Below are 11301 nucleotides of genomic sequence, written 5' to 3' on the forward strand. Positions count from 1 at the left end.
TGTACATGCGCATTTTATATAATATGTGTATATAAAAACATAAGAGTAGCCATACTGGGTCAAACCAATGGTCCACCTAGCCCAGTATCCCACTTCCAGCAGTGGCCAATTCAGGTTACAAGTACCTGGCAGAAGCCCAATTAGTAGCAACATTCCATGCTACCAAACCCATTTTACACGTAGAAATGGGTTTTATAAAATTGCATGATCCCTATAGAGACACAAAGAAGGTAACTTTATAAAGGGTGTCTAGCTGGGTACTAGTTTATAAAGACACATAGGTGTCTTATCTTATGTCAGCTTCTTACCCCTGAGGCGACATGATAAATGCATTTATTTACATATAAAGTTTGTATAAAATTAAAGAATATTCATGAAAAAATATAGATAAAAGATGTATTTCAAAAAGACCAATGATGACGATGGTGCCTATATCTTGATGGATTACCCATCAAGTAGCACAGCTAATGTCTTTGAAAAGTCATTTGCGCTAACTCCAGCATTTGAATTGACGTAATACTGTTAGTCTGACGGTTGAAATTTAGCCGTTAATTACAAGTTTAAAAAAACTACTAGCTTAAGCAGCAGAAATTGCAGGTGTAAATATTCATGCCTAGATTATTTAAGTATGTGCCTAAATTAGCATATTTTAGAATCTATATGCACATTTGCAAACTCCACCCCAGTAAGGGAAAGGGACTTGATATACCGCCATTCTGCGGTTACAATCAACACGGTTTACATACTATATACAGGTACTTATTTTTGTACCTGGGGCAGTGGAGGGTTAAGTGACTTACCTGGGTCACAAGGAGGTGCAGTGGAAATTGAACCCAGTTCTCCTGGATCAAAGTCTGCTGCACTAACCACCAGGCTGCTCTTCCACTGTACTTGCCTAATGTGCACCATCAGTTCAACACATATACTTTTACACCAGTTGGAATTTTATAACTAGCAGGCAGAGTTGTGATGTAGGTGCATATTTTTTTTTTAAAGTGTGTGTACACAAACACACACCTGCATTATTTGTGCATTATTGGGGCTGTATCTGGGAGCCAGGATTATAAAGGCCCATAAACCTTCTAAGCAGCTTTTTGAAAATTGTTGACTCTTTGCTACTGGGACATAGGCTTCCTCTTTTAAAATTCCCCCTCGAGGGCACTTCTGTGAAAAGTACAGAGAGGCACCTATTTTATAAGGGCAACATAGGCTCCATATATCCTGGAGTAACAAATCCCCTTCCTCATGAGTGGAGAAATATATTCTCTTAGTCTAAGTAAGACCATGTCCCTTTTTATTTTGCTGCTCCTGTGCAGCCTTTGTAGAAATCAATCAGTTAATAGCGTAATTGCATTCAGAAGTACTTTGGGATCTTGCCAGGTACTTGTGACCTGGATTGACCATTGTTGGAAACAGGATGCTGGGCTTGATGGAACTTCGGTCTGTCCCAATAGGGCAGTGCTTATTTAGGTGTGTACTGTGAGATCCTTGACACTTCTGCATTTAGAAGAATGCCCATGGGAAGATTATTATCCTGTATGATGAAGATGAGAGGATAGCCAGCCAGGCTGCTACCACCATGTGCGAGAGAGGGTTTGAGAACGTATTCATGCTGTCTGGTGGTGAGTCCCTCTACTACCTACTATTAAAGATGCCTCTAGTGTTTTAAGTTTTTTTTTTTCCTTCTAATACAGTTCCAGAACAAACAACCTGTGCCTGAGGGTCTGGGTCTGTGTCTGTACTTCACTTGCTTCTCCTTCCCTGCCACTTTGCTGCTACTGACATAGCTGGGATGTGATAGAAAGTCTCATAGAAACCAACATTTCAGACTTATTGGGGGTGATTAAACTCAATACAAATGATCCCTCCTTGGACAGAGTGAAGTCATTTGTTCAATAATGGGGGTCCTCAAGCACCTAGGTCAAGTCCTTTGTAACTGTTGCATTAGGGCCAGTAATATTCCCCAGCGCTTCAGGTGGAACTTGGAGCCCCTCCTTTTCTGGGAAGGAGAGAGATGGTAGTCTGGGTAACAGTGATGGACAGGAGAGCCAAGACAGTGCAAAACCTTTTCTGCTCCCTGTGTGCTTGTTTTTATTTCTAGCCTTTTTCTCCTGTGTGTTTGAGATTCTAGCCCAATCAGAATGAGCCTCTACTGGGGCTATGGCTCCATAAGCCTTTGTTACTTTCTTGGCTTTTCCCCAATATGTGGTTTTTGTCCTGTCACTTTCCTCCTGTTCCCTTTGGACTTCTAGCTCATTGGATCTCATCTCTGTTTAGTTATTCTGCCTTGATGTACATACAATGACTTAGAGTGTCTCCTTTCTTTCATTTCCCTTGCCCAACTCAACCCAATTATTGTAGTGGCAGTTCTTGACTCTGCTCTAGAATTCACAGCTCCTTCTGGACCTTGGCTAACCTGGACCCTAGGTCTTATTAATAGGTGTCACATTTGTACAATCACTGAGACACCTCCCCCCACCCCCAGGGCTGTGAACACTGCTTTTACTGCATTTGTAGCCCATATCAACGTGGGGAGCAGAAGACCCGACTCAGGAATCAAAACCAGATTTGAACAATGCACAGCCACCAAGCCAGCCCTTAGACCAGGGGTTCTCAACCCAGTCCTTGGGACACAACCAGCCAGTTCAGGTTTTAAAGGTACCCACAATGAATATGCATACAATGGAGACTGTGCATGCAAATTTACCTCATGCATATTTATTGTGGATATCTTGAAAACCAGATTGGCTTGGTGTGTCTTGAGGACTGGGTTAATATTTTTAATCTCCTTCCTTGGCTAGTCCAGCCGTTGTAATGACCAAAAGGCGCAGACCCTGACTTCCTCTGGAGTATGGTATGCATGAACCTTGTATCTGGCTACTAGGAATCACCATTTCTACCACAGCAGAACTCCTTTTCCTGGGGTCCGTGGACAAACCCATGGCTTCTCCTTGCCAGCACACCTATTATCCTTCACGCACCCTCCACTCAACTGCGGCTGGCCTCCTCCAAATTCCCCCACCTTTGGTGATCTGACGACGTCACCTGTGCCACTGCTATAAGCTATGCTGGTCCAAAGCTTTGGAATTCTTTGCCTACATACATTAGGTCTGAATCTTCTTATTCTAAGTTTAAGATTTGCTATAAAAACACATCTCTTCACTCTCGTCTTCCCCTCACCTTCTTGAACTCTGTCTGACTCGTCTGTTTCTGTTTTTGTTGTTTTGTGTCTCTCTGGCAGCCTCCCTAGTTTATTTTATAAACTGCTTTGAAACCAGTTCCTGGCCTAAATGGTATATCAAGCATTTTTAAATAAGGTATAAACCACTGAGCCATCAGGTCAACCCTATATCCTCTCTTGAGAGCCTGAGGCCTTAAGATGCCATTCTCATTACCTGTAGGTCTGAAAATCATAGCACAGAAGTTCCCTGAAGGACTGATCACCGGTTCTTTCCCTGAAACTTGCCTGCAGCAGCCAAACCAAGCTGGTCCAGCTCGAAAGCGCTCCATGTCAAGAGAACCACCTTTGCCTGCAGAGAACAAGTGGAGGTTTTCTGCCAGTGATCTTGAAAAGCTGGAACAGCATCTCGAACGGATACTGATAGCCACAGAAGGTTCCCGTGAGTACTGCTAACAAACTAGTATACCACAACAGAATCCTACCATGTCTTCTAGCATTCCTAAGGTACAGGTACAAGTGGAGGAGTGGCCTAGTGGTTAGGGTGGTGGACTTTGGTCCTGGGGAACTGAGGAACTGAGTTTGATTCCCGGCACAGGCAACTCCTTGTGACTTTGGGCAAGTCACTTAACCCTCCATTGCCCCATGTAAGCTGCATTGAGCCTGCAATGAGTGGGAAAGCGCAGGGTACAAATGTAACAAAAAAAAAGGACCTGTATATACTATGTAAACCGCTTTGGATGTAGTTACAAAAACCACAGGAAGGTGGTATATCAAGCCCCATTCCCTTCCCTAATAATGGGCTGTCTGTTGATGGCAATGCATTGTAACTAGCCTAATGTTTGAATCATTAAAAATCAATTTCAGTCAAATTAATATTTGGTACATCAGACAAAAATATACTCTTGTTTTGCCTGGCATAGGCAGCGGACTATAGATCGTGTATGTTAGTACTATGTGTGATCAGAAACTCTAGAGTTTTTTTTGTTTTTTTTTTAAATGGAAACAAATCTAGAATTCCCCTGGCATGTTTCTTTCTTCTGTCTTGCCCTGTAACAGGCTCCCCTAATCCTCTTCACCAACTCTCTACTCTTCCCTGATTGTTTGAATAGAAATGGGGTGTGATGCGTAATAGAGCAGCTTGGCTTTTCAGATTCTGCATAAGGAGAGAAGTCTTGCTTGTGCCATCCAGGACCGATCAAGCCATTAAATATTAGTTGACTTGGAAAAGGGGCTTCTCCTATATTTCAAGAGCTGGAAGATCCAAGATTTTATTTTCACAGAGGAAGTGTTTGTCTGGAAATAATGCTTACAGGGGATTATGGTAAACGTAGTTCAGAAGAATGAATTCCTACAAAACAATATCAATAGAAATCAAACAAAATAAAGTTGTATTTCTCTGTTTATCATCCTCCTCTCACCTACCCACATCCATCCTGTTAGACTATCAATGAAATGCTTTGATGTCCCCTTGCATACCTCCTACCCACCCCCACCCTGCTAGACTGTCAATGAAATGCTTGGATGTTTCACTTATATATACTATCAGCTACCACATTTGCTTATTTCCGATCTGACGAAGAAGGGCAACCTTCGAAAACTAATCAAGAAATGTATTAAGTTATGTCCAATAAAAAAAGGTGGTATCTTATTTTCTTTTCCATGTTTTATTTTGTTTGATTTCTATTGATAACCTTTAAGAGTGGACTAACACAGCTACCACACCTCTCTACAAAACAATAGAAAGTTATTTCCTATTCAGCATGTGATAATAGGGAACTTGTCCCTAAACAGAAAATCTACTATAATGCTGGACATTCATAAGGGTTGTCATTTCATTAATTATGGGTTTTTATTTTCAGGTCGGTTTGGACATCTTTCGGCAGGAAGGCTCGAGTCCAAGACAATCAGTTCCCGAAGTAACAAGTCCACTTCCTCTGCCACGTCCACTAGCTCCCGCTCTCTGGGGGGCACCAGTCTCCTGAACAAACCATGGAGATAAAGCAGTGTGTCAGTCACTAGAGGGAATTCTTTCCTTCATTCTGGAGCCCCGTTTCCTCCAACTTTTTCCCACATACCTGGTTTCTATGATGCAAGCTGCTAAGACAAGTCAGTTCATATTATGCACCATTCCACAGCCAAGCAGTACAGGGTAGACAGACTAACATGAATGATGACATTTGGGCAGATTTTCTGTTTTATAAATTATTTTAAAGCATTTTTATACCTGTAGGGGAAAAATTGTAACTGAAGACTTTTTAATTATTTTTTTTTTTTTGGTCACTCTTTTGTCTTTTAGAAAACAATTTTTAAACATTTTCTTTGTTACTGTAATACAGATTATTTCTAAAATATTTTGCAGTAGATGTTTCCTTTCAAAGCAGATGTTACTTGGGTTTAGGGCCGCCTTGCTCACATTTTTCCATTTGCATTAGTGAGTACAGGGTAACGAAGCTTCTGTTGGTACTTTGCTCTCTGATATAGTGAGTGGAGGCAATGAGAGGCCCCATTCCAGAGGGTGTTCGAAGGAAGTGGAACAGGTACCTCCACAATTTGTCTTCAGGAATTCTTTGCAGGACAAAACTAAGGGTATTATTTCCAATTTGCAATTAACGAACCTGGATGATAACTTAAGGAAATGTTGGTTATGTGGAAGAGGGAGGCAGAGCATCATTTGAAAGTTTATTTTGTGAAGCACTTTGGAACACTGGGGTTGGAACAAAGGACACTGATAAAGGTTCATTGGAATGTATTGGACTGGGTGAATGTTTTTGTAGAACTGAACTGAAAAACTTTTTTTAATCAAAAATATGGGGTTGTCTCCCCAAAACTGTCCTGGTTGACCATACTAATAAGATCAGTATGTTATTAAATGACACTCTTTTTCTCAGAGTCTCTGACTACCTTAATGATGTGCTGTCCTTGATTTAAAAGTATCATCCCACATACAACTGCTGCTAAGCACTGAAGATTTTGAGGGGGAGAAAAAAAGCTTACTCTGGTGCTTAAAAACAGACAAAATCTCTAAGGGGGAGATGTAATATTTGTTTGGACAACAAAGACAATGCTAGGAACTAAGAAAATAATTTTTATATGCTATGTTTCAATTTAAAAATATGTACACCTTGATCTCGGTCTGTATTTGAAAATCAGTTCTATTCCCGGTCAACCTCCATATGTCTTTTCTGCTGGTTCTTAGAGCAGATCCACTCTTTAACTCCCATGGTGCTGCATTCTCATTCGATTCTGCTGTGAAATCATTGAGCTGATCCCAGCCCCTGATCCCTATTGGACTGTGTTCTCAGTGGGTCCTATGTTTAGTCATAGAGCAACTTCGTACCTCTTTCAGACTGCTGTCACACTACGTTGGGATAGTAAAGCAACTTCATCCTCTGTTCTCAATTGAGTTGTTCCTTCTCTGTATGGCTTAGGTCACAAGAGAGCTCAAATCAGTCGGACAGAAATCAAGACGAATCTTTTGAAAGTACATGTAGATTTTATCCAAATTTTACAAAATTAGAAGTTTCTTCACCCAGAATTATACAGCACTACTACTACCACTATGGAAGTAATTTTAAGATGGGCCAGATAGATGCAAAGTCCATGGGTACTTATCTGTGGATTTGCTTAAGAAGTAAAATACGTGCACACATTTCAATTGCTAAGTTGTACAGGTAATTTCTCTGAAGAAAAATTTACATATATTTATGAAAAATATGCATGTATTTCCAGACTTCGCCCCCAGGATCACGTTTTAATCTGATTAAAAAGATACATGTAGTAGACCAATGTTCATATGTTTTTCCATGTATAGATTGGGTAGTTTTCTAAAAGCTAATTTCCACAGGTAAAACGCTTTCGTACCTGTAGAAATGTTCTTTTAAAAGTACCCTTCCTTTGTTAAAGGCAACTCATAATGAATGATCTTGGAAATATATTTTACATGTATTTTTACATCCTTTGATAACATTTTTATATTAAGGAGAAAATGTTTGGTGCCATTAAAATCCTGCATTCCTATATTCTGATTTATTTTATTTATTTATTGGGATTTATTAACCACCTTAGAGATTCTCCTAAAGGTACCTGACATGAACTGGTGCTAAAATTCCAGCAAAAGCAGGCCAGTTTTATTAAAACTTTCCAGTTAGAATAGGAATAAGATTCAGGACATAACATGGAATGTGCCATTCTGGATCAGACTGAAGGTCCATCAAGTCCAGCATCTTTACTCTAATGGTGACCCAATCCAGCTCACTAAGAATTATCTAGAAGGATCCTAAAGAGTAGACCCATTGGTTGTTGCTCACTCCGAGGGATAAGCATTGAGCAGCGGCATAGGTAGAATTGGTTGAGCCCCTGGAAGAGAAATTAAGATGGACCCCTTTAGTTTTGCCATGTTGTTAAAAAGGTAGTGTGAGTCAAGGAGGTCACCTTCAGAGCTCCAGTCAGGAAGCGTGGGAGAGAGTGGAAGTATGTATGGAAACTGAGGGGGCATGGTGGAGGGGGATAGGAATATGTCGGTGAGATTTGTGGAAGTATGTATGGAAACTGAGGGAGCATGGTGGAGGGGGATAGGAATATGTCGGTGAGATTTCTGGAAGGGTATCGGACAACAAGGGGCATGAGGGGATTGCTGTGGGTGAGATGCTGGAGGTGGGGGAGTAGAGGTTTCTGTATGTTGGGGGTACATCAGGAATGTAGTCTGAGTTTGTCCATATGGAGCTGTCAGTTGTAGCTGGGATGTCTGGGACAGTGTACAGCAGGAGTGTGTGTGTGTCAGATAGCGAAGAGAGAGGAATTGTATGCACCCTCCAACTATAGGGGAACTCTGGACGGGGATCTCTTGTTTGTCCTGTTTGTCTGTCCTAATTAGATTGTAAGCTCTGTCGAGCAGGGACTGTCTCTTCATGTTCAAGTGTACAGCGCTGCGTACGTCTAATAGCACTATAGAAATGATTAGTAGGATGGTGTTTAAGTTGTAACTACAGGGATAGTGTGGATTCTGTGGAGGGTTCAGAGGAATACTCCCCTTTCCACGTCTCCCTCCATGAGTAAAGCATTTCTTTAAAGTGCTAGGAGCAGCTGAGTGCAGTACACACTACACTTATATCCAACAGTATTGTTAGACTGCCTTCCAGTCTCATTCTTCCTTTTTGTCCTACCAGACCAAGTCCAGAATGTATAGGTTGTGCTTGTCAGCCAGCAGATGGAATGCTCCACCCAAAAAGAGGCACTGTGCAACCACAGCTCAGCAGTGTTCTCAGTCTCCAGCAAATGGTGACAGTCATTCTTCTGTGTTTGTACAGCGCTGCGTACACTTTGTAGCGCTCTAGAAATGTTAAATAGTAGTAGTAGTAGTAGTCATTCCAAGCAGCTGAAGATTGAACTGGTGAGGTAGCTCCTGTGCCCAGTTGGAGAACTGGTCACCCAGTTGACCTGAGACAATTGAAGAGGAATCCATGACTAACCATAGACATCTGCACCTTGGAGGATACCTTCAAGGAGCCTTCCAAATTCAGCCCTATATCTGTGAGTTTGATTTGAGATCACTTCCAACCAATGGATTCTAAAGGTGGTGAGAACAGTTACAGGCTGGTGTTTGCCTCACAGATGCATGCCAGCCAGGAAGCCAGCAGTGGTGTCTATCCTAGAAAAGTTACTGAACTCATAGAGCTCCCATACCCGTATAGGAAAGAGAAAAAGGGCAGTGCTCCCTTCAGTCCATCTTAGTGTTGAAAGAGGTGATCAAATTCTGTGGGTCCCTCATTTCAGTATGGAGACTGCATGTGTTCATTTCAGCAATATGGGAAGGAGAGGGGTTTTTCTTTTTTTTTCCTTTTTAAAGCTTGCAATTTCGAGGAAGCATATTTGCACATCTCAGTTTGGGCCGTGCACCAGAGCTACCTAAGATTTTACCAACCTGTGGCAGCACCTCTGTTATCAAGCCCTACCATATGAGATACCTGCAGCCTCTCAAACATTTTCAAAGGCTATGGTGGTAGTGGCAGCAGCAGCTGTACATGGTGAGGGCTGATGATCTATCCATATCTAGACAATTGGCTTATCAGAGCAAAGACAGAGGAAGTGATTCCATTCTACAATTCCCGTGGTGCATAGCCAACCTCAACAAGAGAAAATTGGAGCCCTCACAATGCATAGAGTATCTAGAAACTCTTGATATTCACCCAGGAAAAGATGTCTTGCACAAGCAGAGAATATTAAAGCTTCAAGCTCAGATACAAGCTCTTGTAGAATAGAAGGCGATTCAGGCCTAGGTTCTAGGACCTGCTGCTATGGGCTCAGGCTCATGTGTGACCGCTGTAGTCGTTCCTCCTAACTCAATTGTGACCACAGTGCCAGTCTTAGAAACCTATCTACCTTGGATATGGGTATTCAGAACCAGTTTTGAAGGTGGTGGAATCTGGTCTAAGGCATGCCTTTGGAGACGCCAAATAATCACAACAAATGCAAGTCTCCAAGGTTGGGGAGCATGTTGTCTTGAGTCAAGGGACCCAGGGCTTCTGGGGCACAATCGAGTAATTGTGGTCAATCAATCACTTAGAAACTATCCAGAAGGCCATGGAGATTTTCCAGTCTTGTTGCAGGGCAAAGCAGTTGGCGTATTCTCCAGCAATGCCACTGCAGTGGCTTATGTCAACTGGCAGGGAGGACTGAAGTGTTGAAAGAAGCCTCCATGCTGTTTCAGTAAGTGGCAGAATATCATCAAGCTTTGTTGGCAGGAGCTGAACAGTAATGCTGATGGATTGATGGTGCCATCGTGTGGTGTTTGTTTGTCATACGATTGCAGTCATATAACTTTTAACACATATGTGGAGAGGCATCCAGCACTCAACATTTTTTGCCCCTGATGCAGTCCATGAATGGGCAAAACACAGCCTTTGTTGGTTGATTAAACTTTCTTTGGAACCTTTTGCTCTTTGTCAACATCTGCTTTTTTTTGTTGCTGTATTGGATTCTGCAGATAGACTGCCCTGTTGCTGTCTTGAAGGTGGTGTCTCATCCAGGGTTGATGATTCTGGTTGTGCCAAGTTGGCCCACGTGTCCATGGTACGCAGACCTGGTCCAGTTGCGGGAGTCTTAAACTACCACAGGAGAGAGGTCACCGGCAGGATCTGGTAGTCTTGGACAGCTCATCTCACTTCTGTCTTATGACCTGGTCAGACACAAAGGGGCTCATTCTCAAAAGAGAAAAACGTCCAAAAAGTATCATAAATCATGGTTTTCTTAAAAAAAATATCCAAATACTGGTATTTTTTAAAACAATTTGTAGATGTTTTTCTATGAAGTCCATCAGAAATGTATTGAAATCACAAGGGGGCATGTGAAGGGCAGGATGTGGGTGTTCCTAACACTTGGACATTTTTCTGCCATAATGGAACAAAACAGAAATTTCCAGGGCTATAAGTTGGATGTTTTGATCTAGACCTGTTTTATTAATGAATAAGCCACAAAAAAATGCCCTAGATGCCCATTGCAGGAGTAGAGGAATAACACCCTCTTACTCCTTCAGTGGTCACTGACCCTCCCCCACCCCGCAAAGATGTAAATGAAACAGTAGATACCAGCCTCTATGACAGCTTCAGATGTTATGGCCAGTCCTAATAGAGCAGCAAGCAGGTTCCTGAAATAGCCTAGTGGGCGGTGCAGTGCACTTTGGAGAAGGTGAGCCAGGCCCATAATCCACTGTTAACTATTACACTTGTTGTGGAAAGTGTCAGCCCCCATTAAAAAAAAAAACCCTGCTGTACCTATACATAGGTGGCACCTGCAGCCATAAGAGTTATTGTAATAGTGTATAGTTGGGTACAGTAGGTCTTTTGTGAATTTTGAAGGGCTCACCATACAATATAAGAGGGTAATGGTCAGATGTATACCTAGGATCTTTTTACATGAAGGCTGCTGCAGTGCCCCTTAGGGTGCCCTGCTGGGATGCCTGTGTGGCCAGCCTTCTAGGGAAGCTGGCTCCTCCTACGTCCGCATGGCTTGATTTTGTGTGTTTTTCACTTGGAATGGGGGGGGGGGTAAAATGGTCCAAAAAGATAGGCATATTAACACAACAACATCCAGGAAATGGTCATTTTCAAAGAAAAAACATAGAT

At 42.1% G+C, this 11301-nt stretch overlaps 1 protein-coding gene across 2 annotated transcripts in view; it reads left to right on the forward strand.

Annotated features, from left to right (window-relative positions):
• Positions 1-7198, forward strand: part of CEP41 (centrosomal protein 41) — a 43697-nt gene extending 36499 nt beyond the window's left edge. The window contains exons 9-11 of one of the 2 annotated variants that reach the window (XM_030216983.1): positions 1508-1622; positions 3402-3620; positions 5041-7198. In XM_030216983.1, coding sequence (XP_030072843.1) covers positions 1508-1622; positions 3402-3620; positions 5041-5180 — 474 coding nt within the window. In that variant the 3' untranslated portion in view covers positions 5181-7198. The remainder of the gene's footprint in view (positions 1-1507; positions 1623-3401; positions 3621-5040) is intronic. The other variant, XM_030216984.1, reaches the window with a different exon arrangement.
• Positions 7199-11301: the final 4103 nt, after the last annotated feature.

The sequence above is a fragment of the Microcaecilia unicolor genome, chromosome 10, assembly GCF_901765095.1.
Source record: "Microcaecilia unicolor chromosome 10, aMicUni1.1, whole genome shotgun sequence".
NCBI classification, from domain to species: domain Eukaryota; kingdom Metazoa; phylum Chordata; class Amphibia; order Gymnophiona; family Siphonopidae; genus Microcaecilia; species Microcaecilia unicolor.